The sequence below is a fragment of the Asterias rubens genome, chromosome 9, assembly GCF_902459465.1.
Source record: "Asterias rubens chromosome 9, eAstRub1.3, whole genome shotgun sequence".
NCBI lineage: Eukaryota > Metazoa > Echinodermata > Asteroidea > Forcipulatida > Asteriidae > Asterias > Asterias rubens.
In genome coordinates, this window is record NC_047070.1 from 13,308,331 (window position 1) to 13,331,086 (window position 22,756).

The window sequence follows — 22,756 nt, forward strand, 5'->3', positions numbered from 1 at the left end:
ATATTATGTTACACTCTGAGAAAAGCAGTTAAAGCCGTGCATTATATAATCAAATATTAACCCCCGGAAAGCTTTCAATAAACCAAACAAAGTTAAATTAATGAGTCAGCTCACTCGCACCGCCCCGCATTGTTTCTGCATTTCAATGATAACACAGAACTAACGCTCCCTTCTCATCAACAACCACATCCCGTTATTTACATTTAAACGGTTTATTTAACCGAATAATCGTAGACAATAACTTTAAGCAACAACAAAATGGCGCCTAGTTTACGACAACATGTCAAAAAACACACAAAAAAACTCTGAAATTAACAATTAAAGTGATAAAAGTTCATCAACGTACCAACGGCTGTTGCAAGTGCCAGTACATCATTGTTGCCCCAAATATTGCAAGTAGACCGGTGCTTTGTTGATGTAAATATAACTAATGTAAGGCATAATAATCTGCATACCCAGTCAGCAGAAAGTCATGTGACAGCCGACATGTATACACGTCATCGGTCGAAATAGAAAACTGTTGTTCAACTAAGGTTAGCCCACCTCTTGGCTGATGGATCTATTTTAACACACTAAAAGTTGTTTTAAAGGGAGTCGTCAGTCCTAACAGCCCAGCAAGGGGCGCTAGGCTGCGTTAAGGTATGATGCCATGTGAATGATCCTTCTTCATTTAAACATCATTGTAGATACTTTGTACAGCGATTTGTAACCTTTGTAAAAGGCGCTTTATAAATATTATTCATTACTCTTATTATTATCTCAATAAAACATAACCCCAAAATGGTAAACCATAAAAGTCTAAAAAGTACGATAAATCCAAATGCTATAATAAAACATACTACTCCAAATACTGGAACTACCAGCAAAGCTAAAAGTAGGTGCGATCATCGGAACCCTCCATCCTGACGGTGCAAGAGTCGTTGACCGGAGGGTTACGAAGAATCACGTCTACTTTGGGTTATGTCTTCAACAATTTAAATGCACGACTTGTACACTCATTGTCACTTAAGTGGTCTTCATACAATTGTAGTGAAAATAGAATTCTCATCTAAATATTACAAAATGAATCAATCAAATAAAATAACGTTGCGATACCCGCTGCCAAAACATAGAATTCGAACTGCCCCTAGCCACCGGGCAATCTCTGTAGTCTAGTTGGTAAGACACTGCTCTAGAATTTCAATGGTCGTGGGTTCGAATCCCACCCGAGTAATATGCCTGTGATATATTCCACAGGACTCTGGAAAGTACTGAGTATACAGTGTCTCCATAATGTAGTGGATATTAAAACACTTTATCATCCGCTGCCCTTTGTTGTATATACATGTACCTGTTTCATATTATAATATTCAAAATGCTTGTGCCGGCAAATAATGTCTTACTATGAGGTCATTATAGTCCAGTTCTACGTAAAGTTTGCCCGTCGTTTTTAGCGCAGTTGATACCATGTAGCTCCATGGTTGATGGCATGCACAGTATAGCAATTTGACAGCAAGGCATTGTCACTCACGGAGCCATAGGTATACAGTGCTAACACACATCGGTGTATGGGTAAAAATCAAAATTAATACAAATAAACAAAATAGTGGAAAGGACGATAGACATATTTCCAAGAATGCAAACGTTTTGTTTCCCAGCGGCATTGATGAGCTAGGTGTACAGACTATTACAAAAATAAAAATATAAGAAAACTCGACAGTCTGGCTCCTTACCCCCGGCCTTCCGCGGATCAATGCCTTAAGGTTAATATCTCGCTAACCTCACGTCGTGCTATACGTGAAACAAGCTTCCATTGATGGACTCTCGTAAATATAAAGCATTTTTTAACAATTTATCCATAATCTGAAAACATTTTCTTTGTCATATCTGAATAATATATATATTTAATTAAAAAAATAGAGTTTAATTTGCTACAGTAACTAAATTTTGCACGTCTGGAAGCAAAACTAACCCCTAAGATCATGTGATTTCCTATATGGAAATAAATTAACTGTTTGAAAACTGCAACTTGTTTTTTTCTACTCCCATCCAAGTTAATGTGATAAGTGAAAAAAATTAACAGTTGGGTTCCCATTTGGCTAATGAAAGTGAGTGACACTTATACCAACTAAATGAAGAAACCATTTTGAAATCACAAGGTGATTATAATTTCCACCAACTGTGATAATTGGACACATCGACAGTTTGTGTCTGGTAAGTAAGTAGTGTCTGGTCAGTTATTCATCTAACCATTGATCCAATGCCCCATCGAACCATGAGCTATTCAGCTACATTAATGACCACGCTGTGGTCTAGGGCTTTCTCCAGTAATACATTGGTACAAATACCACCCAGAATATCAAGCTGAGAGATGATGACGTTGAGCTCTTTACTGGCCCACGTGACCATCTCTACAGCCATTAGAGAGTCAATACCGTAGTTGATCATTGGTTGTTGTAGGTCAATGCTTCCTGGCTCTACGCATAGGAGTTGACCCATCTTCTGTCTAACACGATCCTCTAGATCTTCCTGGCTGAGGTCACAGTCAGTCTGGGCGACCTGCCGACCCAAGGTAAGGTGACGGAACTTCAGGGAGTCGTTGTGGCAATGTCTTAAGGTAGCATCCCAGTCCTGTGGTTAATAATACCAGATAACAGGTTATAAACCAGAATAGTACAACAACATTCAGAACAACAACAACAACAACAACAACAACAACAACAACAACAACAACAACAACAGAGAGAAAACTTTAGAAGTAGCGGACTTCATAGTACGATTTGCTCCACTTTAGCAACTTCCGTATTCTTTATCTACCATTTATACTTTCTTGTTTCATATTATAGTCTTGAAATGTTCGCTTAATATACAGCCTGCCAAATGCTTTCAAAACTGAACTTTTTGACAAAACAACTTGCGATCACATGGAACTTGTACACAAAAACTTACAGCTATTTAATACATTAAATATTTTGCCAATGATTGTTTCTATATATGGGATTTGAGGCACTGCATTGTGAAATATTAATAAATATTTAGTTTGCGGTAACAACATGTATGTGTACTTGCCAGGTAGAGTTTGTTCTTTAGAGAACGAAATCTACCTGGTCATTACTCCTCTTTTTAGAGAACAAAATCTATCTGGCAAGTAGACACACACATTGGTGGTTACTGTAAAACAAACATAACTATGATTTCATTCTTACCTGGTTTGCAAGACAAAGCACAGCTGGTGAATCCTTTGCTTGAAGAAGCTGGCCAACAACTTGAAGCACCTCATCAATGTGTAGCGTCATGTTACCCTTCATCCCAAGTGTTTTGACAACATCGGAGTTGCTCTCCAGGTATCCGGCACCCCGAACTGCTCCCAGTTGAAGACTCATTGCAGGCAGACCCTTAGCCTTCCGCTCTTCGGCCAAATCGTCCAAGTAAACATTAGCAGCTGTGTAGCACGGTTGAGAAGGATGTCCCCATACAGCGATTACAGATGATGTCATGAGGAAGAAATCCAGTGGCAGATGGTCAGTCAAGTTGTGAAGGTGTCGGGCACTGGCCGCCTTAGCACCAAGGATGTTGTCCATCAGCTCAGGTGTAAGGTCAGATAAAGATTCTTCAGCGATGAAACCAGCGAGGTGGAAGATGCCCCTGACAACTGGAGCGTTGTGGACTTCATTGAGTTGCCTAAGGATGGTTTGAACACTACTAGCATCGGCCAAGTCCACGGCGAAATCATACACCTTAACCCCTCTTCTCTTCAGGAATGTGACGGTGCGTCGAGCAGAAGCATTATGACAACCACGACGTGATACCAGCGCCACATGACGAGCCCCTTTCTTACAAAGCCAACGGGCGAATGCCTGACCAAGTCCTCCATAACCACCAGTGACAATATATGTAGCATTTACCTTGAACAGTGTGCATGTTGGGACAACTTGGAGGGGCTTGTAGTCTTTTGGAATATCAAAAACCACCTTGCCGATATGACTTGCTTTGGCCATGATGCGGAACGTGTCAGCGAAGTCTGTAATTGAAGTAGTCTCAGTGTGGATTGGTTTGATAGCCCCTTTATCAAATAGACTCGCCACCTGTCGCATCAGCCTCTGAGCCTTGTTCTTCTGAAGCATTACTATTCGGTCTATTTGGCATGACAACACAGACTTGTTTTCTAGGAGCAGGGGCATCAGAAGAAGGTTCGTCTTCTGTAGGATATCTCTCTTTCCGATTTCGCAAAACCTTCCACCAAAGGAGAGGCACTCTATTCCCTTGAGAAGTAGTCTTCCGCTCAATGAGTTAAGAACCACGTCAACTCCGTTACCCTCTGTCCAGCTCATCACATCATCATAGAACCTTTCAGAACGAGAGTCTGTCACCATCTCGATGCCAAGTTCCTCTCGAAGGTAAGATCTCTTCTTCTTACTTCCAGCAGAGCAGATGATTTTTGCTCCAATCATTCGAGCCACTTGAATTGCTGCCAAACCAACCCCGCCACATGCAGAATGAATAAGAATCGTTTCATCCTTCTGAAGATTTGCTCTCTCGACCAGACTGTAATAAGCAGTTGAGAAAATCACACTTATGCCTGCACTTTCAACCCAGTTGAGGTTTGACGGCTTAGGGACCAGTAACTTTTCATCACTGATGGTGTGTGAGGCGAAGCAGTGCTTACCAAAGCCAACCACTTCATCTCCAATGTGCAGTGAGGTTACCCCAGCGCCTAGTTTCACGACCACGCCACTACATTCCAGACCAAAGTGGGCCCTCTCATCTTCTTCATCTAACCCTGATAGGAGTCCAAGAGCCATCATTACGTCTTTGAAGTTGAGAGCAGCAGCATTGACTTTAACTATGACTTTACCGGGAGGTGGTTCCATTTCACTCAGATAACTGAAGCCCATATCATCTATTGAAGCGTTCTTACTTGACATGTCAGCGTTTTGTATGAGTTGCCAGTACGTGTCATTATTCGTGTCATGGGCAGGAATTTCAGCTTTAACCAATCTCGGCAAGAGGACTTCTCCATGTCTGATGCTTATTTCCCGATCATTAACGTCACATCTTACAATCACCTTGACTAAGATGCTTAGGCTTTCTTTTGACTCGTCATCTAGATGAAAAGAAAACATGGGCACCTGGCTCTGGTTTGTGGCTGCCCTAATAATTCCAACAGCAACTGCACTTGACGTCTTGGTCCCGGTCGTAACAACGGAAACCTGGGAAAACCGACTTGAGTCTTCATTGACTTCTTGTAAGACGCGGGTGAGTTGTTTAGCTTTCCAGTCAGCCTGACCGAGAATGTAGACAAGGTGAGCACACTCTTTCTTGCCTTCGAGAGCATCATCAAGCTTTCTGTCAGAAGATGCGAAGGTGGTGTTTTGAGGCAGGGAGTCTTTAAGTGCCCTCAAGACATTTCCTTTACCTGGGAATGCGGAGTCGGAGAGAACTAGCCAGTCAGACTCTGGTTCTTCTGGGCAACACTCTTCAATTGACTTCTTGCCGATCATGATGCTATGGAAAAACTCGTTTGGAGAGGATACAGCAAAAACGTCTGTAAAACCACCATTCTTCATCAGGTCAACCCAACCTTGTTGATCCAACCAGCAAACATCGGTGCGGAAATCTTGGAAAGCCCAGCACAGCTCCAGTGCTCCAAAAAGGAGCTCAGATATAAACTTGGTGTTCGTTGCTTCATACATAACCAACCAACCCTCAGGACATAGAAGGTTCCTCATATGGTGGAGTCCGTTGTTCAAGTCAACAGCAGAATGAAGGGTGTCCATGCAGACCACAATATCAACGGAGCCTGGAACGAACCCCTGTGGTTCAACGTCAGTCTCAATGTCAAGCTGCTGATATTTTACGAATGGGTACTCCTGAAGTCTCCCTTGTGCGTGAGCAAAGAAGGAGGCACTCAGGTCGGTGAAGATGTACTCCAATTTTGTTTCCATTCCTAGTTGTTTTAGGGGCTCTAGAATGTAGCTGGCTAGGCCACCCATTCTTCCTCCAACCTCCACAACTCTCACAACTCCTTTGCTCTTTGCAGCTTCTTTAACTGCATTCTCAATCATCTTGGCTCCTGCTTTGTAGTACAGTCTGGTTGTCAGGGAGTCTATGAAGTAGTGTGCGATGTTCTCAGCGGCAAAAAGAATTGAGACTGCAGTTGATGGATCACGGAGGGTGGTCGGGAGATTGTCACCTAGACTTGTCATCATGGACAACTCTTGTTTGAGCTCTGGGATGCGCTGCATGATGTCTTTGATGACAATGGGGATCTGTTCAAAAGGTATGTCATCTACTGTATCGTCTGCGGCAATTTCCTCAAGTCTCTCAATGTATCGTGGGTTACACTTGCCACGATCCTCTGCGGGAACCTCGCCGAAAGCGTGCCGAATGTATGAGACGCAGATTGCCTGCAGCACATGAACTACATCAACAGCCTTTGAAATTGGATCTATCTCTTCCGGGTAGTTCTCCTGAAGACAGTATGGCTCGAAGACATCATAAGCAGCGGATGTTGGTGGAAGAGCAGCCTTTTGGGTCTGTAACTTGGTGTGATAGAGGCAAGATGACAAGGGGACATCTGAGGTAGTACCAACCACGTTCTGGCATTTGCAGCCAACCACCTCCATCAGAACCTTCCCGTTGTTTGTGGCCAATGTGATGTCTCCTGTGAGTGACAATGAATCACACTCAGTGACTTTCACATGAGCAACAAAAGACTCCGATGCTGGCAGTGACGGAACGTGCATCTTCAGGGATTTGATGGCTACGGGAAGATAAAGTGTGGATGTGTCTCCAATGGCAGAGATGAGCAGCTGAAAACATCCATCAAGGTGGCTGATCTGAAGTCGCTGTTTGTTAACTGGAGCTGGGTAAAGGTACCCAAGCGCTTCACCGTCCCCAAGAGCTATTTTCTCGATAACCTGGAACGCTGGACCATACTGTAGGCCAAGAGCAGCAAGCTTGCTGTAGAACACATCCCCAGGTGTGTTACTAGTGCATCGTGAAAGGATGCTTTTCATTGGGATGTGGTCGTTTAGGATCGTAGCATTCGCTGTGATATCGGCCTCGCTGTACATTGTGCCATCTGCTACAATCTGGACCTTGGAACCTTCCATGTTACAACCAAGCTGAAGATTGCCAAATTTACTACCACCAGTAGCCGTTTTCTCGGGCCACATCAGTAGTTTGCAAAACGACACATTTGACAAGCACGGTAACTCATTCTCTGGGAAGGAAGCCTCGATGGCGTATTCTACATAGCCCGCTCCCGGAAACACGAGTCGGTCTTGCACAATATGGTCGGCCAGGAAGGGGAATACCAACAGTGACATGTTTCCATTTTGCCCTTTAAAGGTACGATCGTCAAGTCCAAGACGTTTCATGCGCATTGGCTCCGACTCTACCCAAAATGATTGATGCTGCCACGGGTAGGTGGGAATCGATACCCATTCTGCGCAGTCTCCAGTAACATTCTTCCAGTTAACATCGAGGCCAGCAATGTAAAGCTCACCCAAAGCCTTGAGGACCATGTAGCGATCATCTTGTCGACGCTGACCCGAAGAGATAGAGGTGATGTTGGATTTGATGTTGCCTTGCTTTGCTATCTGATTGACAGATGAGATGAGTGTTGCTGAGGAACCACATTCCAGAAAAAGATCTGCCTCGGTATCTTCCAAAATAGCCTCAACTGCTGGCTGGAACTGCACCGTGTTTCTGATGTTGTCCCACCAGTAATCTGTACCAAAATCTCCTTTATACAGCTCCCCTGTTACGGTGGAATACATGGGTAGGGTACGGCATCCTGCCTCCGTCTCCACAGCTCCTTTCATGGCAGCTCGGAAAGAGTTCTCCATTGGATCCATTTCTGGTGTGTGGAAAGCACACTGGACCCGCAATTGCTTGGCCACTGTAGGGTTGTTTTTGGCAAACTCTGTGATAAGCTCAGTGTCTCCTGCGATGGTGATACCAGATGGGGCATTTAGTGCTGCTATGTAAAGCTTGTCAGATTTAGAGCAGATCTCTTGTGCGTCTTTCAGAGACAGACGCAGAGCTGCCATGCTTCCAGCCCCCTTGACTTTAGCCTGTTGTGTACTTCGATGGTAGATCACTCTAACTGCTTCGTCAATTGTCAAACCACCACATGCGTATGCAGCGGCAACTTCACCCAGGCTGTGACCAACCACCACATCTGGAATTATCCCCCAAAACTGCCAAAGATGGAACAAACCAATCTGGAAGAAGAGGATAGCTGGCTGTGATATCTCCATATCGTTGATAAGCTGATCTGCGTCTATCTTTTCACCTGTTTTAGTCATGCCATTGAGTCCATTGAAGAACAGCTTGTCATGAAGCAGGGACCAACCGCTCAGCTTTTGGAAGATCTCATCACATTTTTGTACAGTTTCACGGAACACTTTCTCTGTTCTGTAAAGCTGCCGTCCCATGTTGCCCCATTGTTGTCCTTGACCAGGAAAAATCATGCAGATCTGTCTCTTCTTGCCGTAGGCACTTCCAGATGACATACCTTCTCCACTCCCGGTTTTCACGAAGCTGGCGAGTTGTTTCTGAAACTGTTCTCCGGATTTAGTGATGACTGCTAGGCGACATTCATGATGCTTTCGTCGAGTTGAGAGCCATGAGACAACTTTGAGTGCGTCTTTATCATCAGAGAAGTTCTTCCATTTTTCTGCAACACCATTTAGAGCGTCTGTTGACTTGGCTGATAAAGGAATCAAGATGCTGTTGCCTTGATCATTGCCGCCAAACTGCCACTGAGCACGAAAGGATTTTGAGTCACTTTCTGGATCTGGGGAATCTCGAGCCGGGGGCTCTTGGAAGATCATGTGAGCAACAGCACCAGCAAAACCGAAGCTATTGAGACCGATGATAGTTTGCTGACCATCAGGTAGAGGCTCGAGCTTGGTCTGGACCTGCAGCTTCCATTCTTCCGTGTCTATATGCGGGTTGACGTCAGTATAGTTGATAGTTGGACAAAGCATCTTTTTCTCCAACATCAAAGCAACTTTGATGGCTGCCGTTACTCCAGCAGCACACTCGTTGTGGCCAAAGTTGCTCTTGACGGAGCCTATCCTAAGAGGTGTTTCACGATGCGGAGCAAAGGTCTTGCCGATAGCTTCAGCCTCAATCGGGTCCCCAACCGGTGTTCCAGTCCCGTGGGCCTCGATGCAGTGTACACTTGAGAGAGGGACATCAAAGCGCTCGTACGCTTGCTTCATGACCGTCATCTGAGCTGGCATAGATGGCATGGTGAGGCTGTTCGAGAATCCATTGGCAGCAATAGCACTACCTCGAATCGATGCGTAGATGTGATCACCGTCATCTATTGCTTGTTGAAGAGGCTTCAGGATCAGAGCCCCGAAACCTTCACTGCGTACGTAGCCTTTAGCTGAGCTGGAGAAGGGACAGCATTGCCCTTCGGGGGAGAGAACTCCAAGAGCGCTGAAGCCAACCGTAACATCAGGCATGAGGAGATTGTTACAACCACCCAGAACTGCAACGTTACATTCGTTGTTCCAGATTCCGGTACAGGCAAGATGCATCGCTGTCATGGACGAGGCACATGCCGTATCTACGGCATAACTTGGACCTTTCAAATCAAAGGCATAGGACACTCTGTTTGCTGCCACGCTATGTGCAGAACCTGTCACGGTGTAAGCATCAATAAGAGAAGTCTCTCCAATCGACTGGATCGGGTAGTCCATCATACCTATCCCAAGGTAAACCCCCGCGGACTCACTGACTGTGTCTGGTACGATGCCAGCATCCTCAAAGGCTTCATTGACTACTTCCAGTATATGACGTTGCTGTGGGTCCATGGACATCGCTTCTCTTGGAGAGATTTTGAAGAAGGTGTTGTCGAACTTGTCTATGCCATCAATGAACCCACAACGCCTGGTGACCATCTTCCCTTGCTTGGTTTGGTCTGGGTCGTAGAAATTGTCGAGTGACCATCGGTCTGGTGGGACCTCAGTAATTGTGTTCCTACCATCATGGATCACCTTCCAGAACTCATCCGGACTTTTGACACCACCGGGCATGCGACATCCTGTTAAATAAATAAAAAACATGGAGTTGTAAGAATGTTTGCCTTTGCAAAAACTTTCAATAATCGCATTTTCCCCGATTGATCTTCTCAGCATTTTGCTCGTCCCCTAAATGCACAAACTATTCCCAATTGTTCATGTTAGTTGTGGGTGTACCCCACTACTAGGAGAAAACAGAGCGTCTGCCTTATTAATATTGTGTAGCACATCAAACATTGTGCACAGTTGTAACCTGGGGGTTGTTTACTTCCAACTTGAGGTATCTTGATGACATTGGCTCTGACACAAATGGTCCTCTTTGCCAAAAAGTGTATAGGGAGATTGTTTTTTAAAGATGGATGCTTGGGTTGGATGTTTGGAAAATTACACCGGTGTAGGGAGAAACTGGACGGGCCTTGGGAATCCCCATATCAACTTGAACAGAGGATAAAAGTACAAAAGAGTTAATGAATAATTTCCCCTTTGCTACAAAACAAAAACTGTTAGAGTTCAAAGTATGTTTCGTGTGTTGTTGAATTTCTGGCATTGAGCCCTCTATGCCGGGAATGTATTGGTACACCCGTTGGTGAAACTTCAACAGCGCCCTCTAACGTTGTCATCAACATTTATCGAATTTTGTGGGTTTTTCTTTCAGTAATCCACGAAGGACACTAGCACTTACCTATTCCAACAATTGCGATAGGGCGGTACTTGTACTCCATGTTTGCTCTTATAATATGTATGTGAATCTGGAACCTCTGTCACACAGCAAGGAGATTTGAATGGGGATACAATGTATCCTGAATTGGGGAAAGAAAAAGAAAATTGTTGGTTAAAAGCATGCTTTTCTAAATTTATTGGTTTATGTCTCACATAGTGACTACATAGTTTATAGAATAACTGTAGGGAGTTGTATCGTACCAGTCTTCCCGCAAGTTTTTTTTTGATCAGGTAAGAACATACAAAATGTTAAAACCCTGTGGTTCCCGAAATCAAAGGGTCGCATCCTACTTCACTTTTTAGTAGACACGGATAGCATTTGGCACTGAAATATGCCGACGTCAATATTCATTACAATTTACAGGACTTGTGACCCAAATCGTGATTAGCATCAATTTTTCCGTCATAATGTATAACTGTGTATCCCAATTTGGTAATATTGACGTAAACCCAACGAGGCAAGAAATGTGTACTTCTCAGCAACTTGGTCAACAACAAAATTGATAAAAATAATGCTAAATATTCACAAACAATTGAAGTATCTGCTTTTGACATTAAACCAATTTGTGGAGTTGTTTACAGTTAATTTTCTTTTTTTCCTTTTCGAAATTTGATAGGTGAGAAAATTATGTTTTGAGCTATGCCCATTTTAAAATTAAATTACAATGAATGATTAACCTGGTTTGGCTTTATCTTGCAAAAAGTACACGTTTCTGAGAAAAATTAGGCAATTTATCGAGGCTTGTAGGGTAAGAAGCCTATCCGAAGTGCCCCATGCATAAACAAAATGTTGGATTTATGTCTACAATCACTCAAAGCAACGACCTTCAGAAAACAGCACCATCCTGCATTTTGTAAGCAAGTGGTTTAAGTTCAAAGATCTCCGTTTTTTGAAGGTAGGCCAACTTAAAAATAAAAACACATCCTACTATGGTGGGGGGGAGGGGAGTCGGGGGGAAGTACTAGCGTATGCAGTGCTTAATAAACATTGGTGTGGGGATAAAAAGCAAGTTCCTTTCTTAAATTACTATCTATTAAACCTTAGAAGTACCCGTGGCTACTGATTCGAACTTCTTAAGTGAGTTCGAATCCAATCCGAGTTATTTGCCTGTTAATTAGTTCACAGAACTCGGAAAGTACTGAGAGCACAGTGCATAATATATACATCGGTTTAAAGGTTAAAACCAAATCGTATATTTTTTATTTCGCCGATGTAAAAATTAACATCCTTCTAAATTGTTGCATTATCCGAGCTAAAGATCCAAATTGCCTCTACCCACCGAGTTATCTGCTCTTACATTGAAATGGTCGTGGGTTCGAATTCTCTCCGAATAATTTGCTTGTGATTTTGTTTACCGAACTATAAGGAAAGTTCTGAGTTTAGTGCTAAAATACACATAAAATAATGTGTAGGATTAAAAACGAAATTATATTATTACATTTTCTTTTATTTGATCCCCGATACAAAACTTCGCATCTGTTCAAAAAGAGTCTTTCCAAACTAAGTTGAAAGAATGTTCGTATGTCAGAGACGAGCAGCACCTTGGGTCGTATGAATCAAAAGTTGTAAATACTGGCAAGTAATAGTAAAAAGTAAAAGCATAAACTTCTAAGTAGAAGCATTCGGTAATAGCATCTTCTAAATTCCGTATGAATAAACTTATTCTTTTACTGCAAAGTATTCACTTGGTGCTTTGGAGTAAATACTTCTGATTTCAAGCTGTCTGCCACGGCTGAATAGTTCTTAACAAAAGGTTCCCCTTTATTATATAAATCCCATTCACGTCTACGCACGCCATAGAGCTATATATACATTATATATATATATAGCTCCTAGTATGTACACACACAACCCAAACAACACTTTTGAATCACATAAACAAAGTCAACCATGAGATTTGTATTCTGACGACAGTTTGATGAAGGTGACTCGTCTGGATCCCCAGAATCGAAGCAAAACGGTTTTTTTTTTTTTTTAAGCTGCTGAAACGTCATAGTGTCTTTGAATTGACCGAAGCACAATACCAAAAGTTAGAGTGGAGAAGAAGGTGAGTGCTCTTATAGACAAGATGAGAGCTACGAACATCGTATTTAGCTCTTAAATTTAAACTTAAAAGTTTAAATAATAATTATGCTCCACATTCTACTGAAATACAATTACTTGTTTTCTGAAAGAAAAAAATTGTTTTGTTATTTCTACAATAGCTTCCTTTTTTGACAAAACCTGTAAAACAAGTTTTGTAAATATAAACAAAATAATGTGTGTGTTGTTTATGTCGTGAAACATTGTGATGGGTCTAATCAGTGTGTCGGTGATGTCCCTGATGCGATGAACATTCATAAAACACTGTTATTTCTTCAGACGTGTATTAACTTCTGTGTACAAGGTAGCTCTGAGGCTACCTTGAAAATGACAAGTACTTACTTGCATTGTGCAGTATACTCCGTTTTATTCATATAGAAGTAAGTAAGTATTAACAAGAAAAGAATGCTACTTTTCATGTAAAAGTAGATACTTTTAGCATTCAAATAAATACTTCCCAGAAAAATCTGCTACTTATTCATATGGATGGAAGTAACCACTTAAAACGTACAAGTAAAATAACAAGGCTTTTTGATTTATAAGGCTTCATGGAGCAGGAAGCCATGGATTTCTATAGAGTTTCTTTGACTTTGGACTACGGTGTTTTCGTCACAGGTAGTTTAAACCGTCAAAGAAAGGTCTGTCTAACCAACCGGCTCTTTTCAAAGCAAACATTGCTGCCAAGCAAGGATGCTGTTTGTGTTGGTTTTCACCAACCAAACACCTATTTTTCGGTAATACCTTTTCCCGAAGTGTATCTGGATGGACACTGCTTAGTTGTTTTAAAACTTGGTAACTGGCTAAAATTTACACAACAACTAAAAGGGTAAAACAATATAATGGTGTTACTCGATTCATAGTGACGTCATTATGACGTCGCTTGTGAATGAACACCTTTAGTTTGATGCAATCTAGAGTTTGTCGTAGAGGGGGGGGGCTGAGAATATTCAGATCTGCTTTTAGTCTCTACTATTTAAAGTAACAATATCTCACATTTGATTTACAAGGATTGTTTATATTGTGATGTGGAAAAGGGATCTTCACATCGTAGCCCCCTGTCTAATGACGGCAGAAATCTCGAACTTCATAACATGCATTGTCTGCATAAGGTCATTTCGTATTGGATCTGTTACCGTCAACTTTGCCACAGACATGAACTCAAAATAAATGTTTACTTAATGCCAACGTATTTAGATTTAAACACTAACTCCTCGCTGGACTATATCATTGTTGAAAGCCTTTTTTATTATTATTAAAGTACAAATGCTAAACTATGGGAAGGAAAATGTCATTTCGTTTTACTACCACTGTAAATGATGGCCTTATTACCAATTGCCGGTCAATTCTCGCCAAAGCAAGCTACAGTTTCTCGTGGTTGATTTTATACTGATTGCCCAAGAGTTAAGAAACACATAATGTTTAACCTTCAGGAAAAGCAATGTAGGTTTCATGGCAAAACCACTAATTGCTGCATTACTCGCTCAATTACAAAGTGGATTTTCAAAGTCCTTTCAGATATTTAAACCAAATTTGTAAATTTACTACCCATGACGTCATTTGTTTTTGTGCTGATTTGGTTTGAGGTCTTAATTTGTGTTAAATTTCAAAGGACATTGGACTTTAAGTGCCGGAGACGAAAGGTGCCGACTAAAAAAAAACGTTATTTACAAGTAAATCAATGGAGTATAGGTTACACGAACTTGAATACAAAGGGACGATGAACAAGAAAAAAAGAAGTCAACACAAAGCGAATACTTTTTGAAAAGCCCAATATAGGCCCAATAAGTGTATTATATTGTATTGTGTTATAACAATACAATTTAATAAAAATAAGAAGAAGAATAAAAAAAAAAAAAAAAAAAAATATATATATATATAAGGAAGGGATTGGATCTAATATAGACAAATTTCAGCATCGGCAAAAACACCGGTCGATTTCATTACCATAGAAACAGCTGCATGGAAAATATAGATAGCTGCAATGAATAAATGCATGCACTCGCCCAAACAAATAAATGCAAAATCGAAATTGTTACAAAAAATAGTCTCGGCCTCCTCATGCGGCCTGTATGAAACGGGGCCTGTCGTTTCGTAAAGTTCATTAAAACAAAAATAACTGCTCTTGAAAATATAATTAGTTGCATTGAAAGTATAAATGTTTGTTTACACTTGATGAAATTGAGCGGTTGGCCAGCTGTTGCTGCCGACTTCCACGAAAGTAATAAGTCAAGCGGTCTTATGATACGATCTTATTACGACTGCCAAACTACTGACATTTACTTTGACTGTAAACTGCTGATTAAACATTGCATAACTTGTCAATTAAATGAAATGAGTCGGTTGTTAAAATGAATGGATTTATGTTGACATTCATTGAGATAAACCTATGTAAAAGCAGTAAAGCAATCTCATCTATGTTTTACCCTAGCCCTGTTTCTCGTTTCCGTTTAGGATGCATTTTGTTTTTATCATTTTATTACAAACGTGTTGATATTTTTCGAGACAATTTGAGTAACAATCCATTCAATTTCATTACACACGCATTCATATTTTCCCTGATCCAGTCGAATTATGTTGGGTTTACTTTTTTGTTTAAGCTATGAATGCATTCATTTTCGTGTACACACAATTCCGTTGTTCTCATTAGATTCGTTTAATTTATTCTATTTTCGGCATTCAAAACTATACATTTTGACCATTCTAAAGCTGAGTTTGCACTTTTAAGTAAGTTGATGATATTGAATGGTTTACCAGCTCTTGTTGATGCTTTCACGATGTTGAATTAATCTTGCGGCACAGTGAAATTAAGTGATGTTGTTTGACAATGAAAGCTAAACTGGTGAAGTTAAATTGCTCCTTTTGACTGTTGATGAATGAAGGTTCAACGGAGCATTCATTTTCAAACAAAATTTAGTAGGACTGGTGTTAATTTGAATGGAACTTTGTTTAAATTGGTCGGGAAAACAATAGTAAACCTAAACCTTGTATGTAAAATAGCCACATAACCAGCATTAGCCTTTTTGAAACATGGCGGACACGAGTGCTCCGGAGGTTTGGGTGTCTACAGACCAATTAACTCAAACCTAACAACAGTGTCATGGATGTAATATTGTGTCCACCATAATTATTTCAGAATGGCATAATAACCAATTAAAAATGTTATATCCCTACCATTTATTTTTTTTTTCTACCAGAAAGCTAATAATGGACAAATTGTCCATGGTATGTTTTCTAAATAGAGGGAACATTATGAATAAATTTTGATGAATAGGGAAATAGCTGGAAACTACATATATCTGTCTAATGACCTGTGGCCACAGCTGTGGTATATTGTTAAAGAAATATTATTGGTTCCAAGTTTTGAACCTAGCAGGAAGTTTCTAAAAGGTTACAAGCTTGTTTCAATTATATAGGCTAATATCAAGCAAATGAACTGTATAGCGTAAAATCTTTGTTTAGAAGTAGTGATTTAATACCATGACATTCTTTACAGACGCTGGACACTATTGGTAATTGTCAAAGACCAGCCATGTTACTTGCTGTATCTTAACATATGCATAAATTAACAAACCTGTGAAAATTTGAGCTCAATTGGTCGTCGAAGTTGCGAGATAATAACGAAAGAAAAAACTACCTTGTCAAACGAAGTTGTGTGCTTTCAAAATGCTTGATTTCGAGACCTCAAATTAATTCTAAATCTGAGGTCTCGAAATCAAACTCGTGGAAAATTACTTCTTTCTCGAAAACTACTCCACTTCAGAAGGAAACGTTTCTCCCAATGTTTCTACAATATACCAACCCCTCTCCATTACTCGTTACCAAGTAAGGTTTTATGCTAATAATTATTTTGAGTAATTACCAGTAGTGTCCACTGCCTTTAACCAGTGATCTTGATATTTAAATCCAAACTTACCTTTGTAATAGCCGAGACTGTTCCCAGTGAGCCAGTGACAGTTGTGAAGTTTTCAAACGTTACTGAAAAGCGTCTATCTGTACGGTTCCTCTTCCTGAATGTTGGAGGAAGAACTTTTGCAGAAGTAAAAACGTCAGATAAGAATGATGTTGTGCGGCGGAGCGCGTCTTTATATAACCTTCTACCATCCGCGGACGGATACAGGAGTTGAAGTATAGCTACGCCAGGTCCGGTTATGCAAATTATAATCGAATGGACTTATACGTGCATTTGTAAATTTGGTTGTAGTTTGCATAAACGGACCTGACCAGAATAATGTAAGCAACCACAAACACACCCAAGGTTTTCTGCGCGGGCAGCATATCTATTGTTGTGTAGCTATACCTTTCCATGGATCCCGGATAGCTTGGTTTATTGTCAAGCACTTGTTTTCCCTTTTTTAAGAGGGCGTTTGATTGTTCAGTTTTGTTTTTTGGGTCCTTTATTTTTTATTGGGTTGTGTGTGTGGGTGTTCGTTTGCTCGTTTGTTTGTTTGTTTGTTTGTTTGTTTGTTGGCTGGTTTGTTTGTTTGTTGTTTGTTATCGACTCTATAGCCTAATATTAAAACTCACCTAATTCAGTATAGTAGCCAACAAGATATATAGTAATATTTAGTTTAAAATAAAATATATATTTTTTTGTTTTATCCGGTCAAAGATTTTCCACCTGTGGTTTATTAATATATATTTTTTCTCCATTTATCACCACGCGCCGTGTAAATCATGCATTAAATGCACCGAATTTTAGGGTGTGTGTCGGGTCCACTCCTTGACCTCTAGCCTCGCTTTGAAAATCTCAACAACACTAAGTTTGATACGAGAGGAAAGCCCTTGATCATGTCTATCCAATGGTGCTGAAATTGTTTAGATTGAGCAAGTATTTGGGTTCGAATTTACCAGTTGTAACTTGTGATTTTCTTTGTGCACAAAAATCCCATAGGGAGGCTTGTTGAGTTAGCTTCTGAGCACAGCCGCCTACTTGTCATTTTCGTTATCAAGAAGTATGGAAGCCGTCCTAAAACTTTGAAATTCGGATACAGGGACATGCCAGGATGACTCAGGTACAAACCGCGTCTCTCTAGCATTTTTAGTTCTAGAGTGATTCAAGAGCATAGCTGATAGTTTTTATAAGTCCGGGCTTTTTTTTCAATGAATATATATTTTTCCTCCATTCATCACCACGCGCCGTGTAAATCATGCATTAAATTCCCCGAATTTTGGGGTGTGTGTCGGGTTCACTCCCTGACCTCTAGTCTCGCTTTGAAAATCCCCACAACACTAAGTTTGATACGAGAGGAAAGCCCTTGATCATGTCTATCCAATGGTGCTGAACTTGTTTAGATTGAGTAAGTATTTGGGGTCGAATTGACCAGTTGTAACTTGTGATTTTTTCTGTGCATAGGGAGGCTTGTTGAGTTAAGCTTCGGAGCACAGCCGCCTACTTGTCATTTTCGTTATCAAGCAAGAAGTATGGAAGCGCGATACATCACGCGATACGCGCGACGCGCACACCAATCTCCTTATAAAGAGTTGTTTACCATTTCATAGCTGGAGGGGTGTTGCGTTGAAAGAAATCATTGAACAATAATGTTTGCATTTTTTTTTTATTACTTTTTGGACCAAAACGTGTTGATGTTTTTTGACCGAAAAGGTATTTATGAATATGAATCAAAGTGTGTTGCATCGGTTTTACAAAAATGAGGGGTAGGCCTACAACAAAAGCCCTTTTCACACTAAAGATACTTCCCTGGAAACTCCCGGGAACCTTTGGTCGATCTGTACACACTACAAATAAATTCCCGGGAAATAGCCTATTCCTGGGAAATAATTACCCATGCTCAGGGGTAGGGTTAAAGGATTTAACCCCAGGGAAAGGCGTTTTTTATCATGCTCTAGACAGTGTTCTTTCAGAAGATCTGGGTGGTGGACGCCCGGCCAACCCCGAACACTTTTTGTTTGTTGGCAAAGGTAACATAAACGTAGTTGTTTAGATGAACAACGTTCTTTCGACTAGAATATGTGTAATAGATTCTTCTCAGTAGCATTGTTCGCCCATGAAAAGAGCCGGTTGGTTCTCCCAGAGCCTTTTTTGACGGTTCAAACTGTCATGGACGACGTAAACAACATGTTGCAAAGTCAATGAAGTTCAGAACCCTTTTTCAACAGTAGGCCAATAAAGACACATCGGTGTAAAGGGTAAAACCAAGATCAATCATTCTTTATTCTCCATGCAAATTTCAATCTATTAAAGGCAGTGGACACTATTGGTAATTACTCAAAATAATTATTAGCATAAAACCTTTCTTTGTGACGAGTAATGGGGAGAGGTTGATGGTATAAAACATTGTGAGAAACGGCTCCCTCTGAAGTGCCATAGTTTTCGAGAAAGAAGTAATTTTCCACGAATTTGATTTCGAGACCTCAGATTTAGAACTTGAGGTCTCGAATTCAACCATCTAAACGCACACAACTTCGTGTGACAAGGGTGTTTTTTCTTTCATTATTATCTCGCAACTTCGATGACTGATTGAGCTCAAATTTTCACAGGTTAGTTATTTTATGCATATGTTGAGATACACCAACTGTGAAGGCTGGTCTTTGACAATTACCAATAGTGTCCACTGCCTTAAAGATTGTTGTTGCTCGAATTGGATTACAGATATCGACTTTGAATGAACATCAAGCATCGACGCCCTGTAGCCGATGTCACGAAACGCTACAGGAGTAATCCTATTTCGAGTTAGGACGAGTAACTCGTCCTAATTTAGGATAGGTTCAATGCGTCTTATGTCTTTGGATACGGAACTGAACTGATTGAGTGTTTTAATTTGTTAAGCTTCTTGATTTCCTACCCTATTGTGGGTACCGTGTTACCTTTTCTTTGTGTATTCATAAATACTTAAGACAGTTTATCCATTCTGATTGGTTGAGAGCGCATCACGTAAGGTGTTTAAACGGATGATATAACACCAGTAAAAAGTGTTTAAACATGGGCGTGATACGCGAGCTTGCACCTGTGCTTATAAGACAGTTTCTTCATTCCTCCTATTGGCCGCGCGAGAGCAACGGCTGGAACAGTTGTGCCACATCACGCGATACGCGCGACGCGCACACCAATCTCCTTAGAAGGAGTTGTTTACCAGAGGGCCTTACCATTTCATAGCTGGAGGGGTGTTGCGTTGAAAGAAATCATTGAACAATAATGTTTGCATTTTTGTATATACTTTTGGACCAAAAAGTGTTGATGTTTTTTGACCGAAAAGGTATTTATGAATGTGAATCAAACCCCAGGGAAAGGCGGTTTTTTTAGCATGCTCTAGATAGTGTTCTTTCAGAAGATCTGGGAGAGTGACTCCCGGCCAACCCCGAACACTTTTTGTTTATTGGCAAAGGTAACATAAACGTAGTTGTTTAGATGAACAACGTTCTTTCGTCTAGATTATGTGCAAAAGATTCCTCTCAGTAGCATTGTTCGCCCTGAAAGGACCGGTTGGTTCTCCCAGAGCCTTTTTTGACGGTTCAATCTGTCAAGGACGACTTACACAAAGTCAATGAAGTTCAGAACCCTTTTTCAACAGTAGGCCAATAAAGACACATCGGTGTAATGGGTAAAACCAAAATCAATCATTCTTTATTTTCCATGCAAATTTCCATCTATTAAGATTGTTGTTGCTCGAATTGGATAACAGATATCGTTAAGCCAAATTCTCTCTTTCAGCTTTGGATGAACATCAAGCATCAACGCCCTGCAGCCGATGTCACGAAACGCTATAGGAGTTAAATCCTATCTCGAGTTAGGACGAGTAACTCGTCCTAACTCGTCCTAACTTAGGATAGGTTCAATGCGTCCTAATGTCTTTGCATACGGAACTGAACTGATTGAGTGATTTAATTTGTTAAGCTTCTTGATTTCCCTACCCACAGTTAGAATCATTGGATTTTAGTCTCTTTTCTCCCAGAGCACGCGAGAGAACAGAAACAGCTGCCACCAAGATGAAATACAATTTGGATAGAAAAGATAAATCCTTATTTATCCACAGTCTTAAGATTTTTAAATATGCAATATTTTAACTCTACTGCCCGTCTGTACAGGTAAATTTGCCAGTGGACTAAGGGCCTCTCAACCAATCAAAAGGCTGTATCAAGTGTCATGTAATATCTATCTGGCTTAATTTGAGGAGGGATACTGTGTATTCATGCGCGCTGTATAATGTTGCACAACACTTTGTCAATCCCTTCAGTGTACCTTCAGTTAAATGCATTTTCATAGGTCGGGATAATATAGGAAGAATATTATTTACCATGTATACAGTATACAGATGAATCATAGTATACCGAAACATAAAGTACAAATGAACGGTCAGCGAAATTTAAATAAAAGTAATAAAGGACTAATAAATGAAAATTACCGATTTCCGAAGAAATAAACTCACCGAGATCCGATTGGCATGGGTTTATACATCCTCTTTTATATCCAAGTTCCTTGAGCTATTTGTATTCAGATTTTCGCTCAGTTTGGGCATACTATTAATTTAGTATCCGAAATTTAAGAGACTTAGACCAATGAAATTGCTAAGTGAAAAAGTTTAACTACTCCTATACATATAATTTAAGATACTAAGACCAATGAAATTGCTAAGTGAAAAAAATAAAGAAATATATAAAACAAAAAAGAGGGAGAATTTATAGGTTTTCTCGGTCAATTTCGGAAAATGAGCAGGCAATTTAACCACCAGCGTATTCTATTTCGCACGAAATCGAATGCTATTGAAAAGGGTCATTCGATTTCGTTTTATGATTAGTCAAATGTAATGTTGCGTCATTCGACTTAACAAAATAATCATTCAATTTAACAATTCATCAAAGCAGCATTAAAATTCGCAGACGCTTCTTAAGGCGTGTGTGTCTCGAAAAAGAATGACGGTATGCTAAATTGAACAGAGTGCTAAAGGAATTTGACTCGACTCAAAACGAAATTAAATGGCCGAGGCAAAATAGCTTTAATTCGAACGCATGAAAATGCAATTGGCTGCTCATTTGTCGAATTTGACCGAGAAAACCTATAGTACGAACTATAAGATATTAGATAACAGCAACACCACTTTGCGCATCTTTTCTCTGAAAAAAGGTCGTTTAAACTTAGATCCGTTTTCGTCTATCATAGAATCTTCTTGATACACAATACTTGTCAGATTTCCATTTTTCTTTCATAGCTTAAAGTGGACCCAATGACGTTTTGTTATTCAAATATAGATCCGGTTGCGGGTCCACAAACTAGTTTTCACTCAATCAAAAGGGTCGATGGTTGGATGATCACAAATCAGTTCAGAGACTCAGAGAGTATTATGTCACGGGTCATAGCTTTATAGTCACTGCCGTATATAGGTGCTCACTGGTGGTGTTTATCGCATTATTTTTACCAAATAGAATTTGTTTTATATTTGCAAATTTAAGTAATTGTCAAAGACCAGCATCCCCAATCTGTGACTTCCATGTTTACAAAATAACAAGTCTCTGAAAGGTTGGATTGAAGTTTTCATCGACTTTGCAAGAAAATAATGAAAGTAAAAACCACCGTCGTTGCGTATAAATGTAGGCTTTCCCTGAGAAAAGTCTCATGCCTGAAGCCTTCAAAGTCCCTTTAGGGAACCATCTCAAGATGTTGACTTTTGCTGCAGCTGCTATTAGGGGAAAGTCCCTTAAAAAAACACTTCAAGATGTTAACTTCAGTGCCGCAGCTGTTTTTAGGGGAAGTCCCTTTAGCAAACCACCTCAAGAACGTTGACGTCACCTTGCCTTTATAGTTTTGCTTGTACTATTGACTATCCAAATAAAAAAGATTGTAAGATGCTTGGCCACTGACAAACTCACCTGGATGGTTTCCCCGCCATTCATGGCATCAATATTTGGCTCACATACTTCTTGAGACAGAGTCTGAAGCGTCCATCAATGTAGTCTGTGTAATTATGTGTATTCCCTG

The 22,756-nt window shown here is 40.4% G+C and overlaps 1 protein-coding gene across 1 annotated transcript; it reads right to left on the reverse strand.

The window, feature by feature from the left end:
• Nucleotides 1-1,189: 1,189 nt before the first annotated feature.
• Nucleotides 1,190-16,967, reverse strand: LOC117294426 (mycocerosic acid synthase-like). The gene is made up of 4 exons (XM_033776818.1): nt 16,739-16,967; nt 10,705-10,822; nt 3,186-10,045; nt 1,190-2,610 (listed from the first exon to the last, which is right to left on the reverse strand). Exons 2-4 carry the CDS (start codon nt 10,742-10,744, stop codon nt 2,260-2,262), a joined length of 7,251 nt encoding a protein of 2,416 aa, XP_033632709.1. The 5' UTR covers nt 10,745-10,822; nt 16,739-16,967; the 3' UTR covers nt 1,190-2,259.
• Between the last annotated feature and the right edge of the window lie 5,789 nt (nt 16,968-22,756).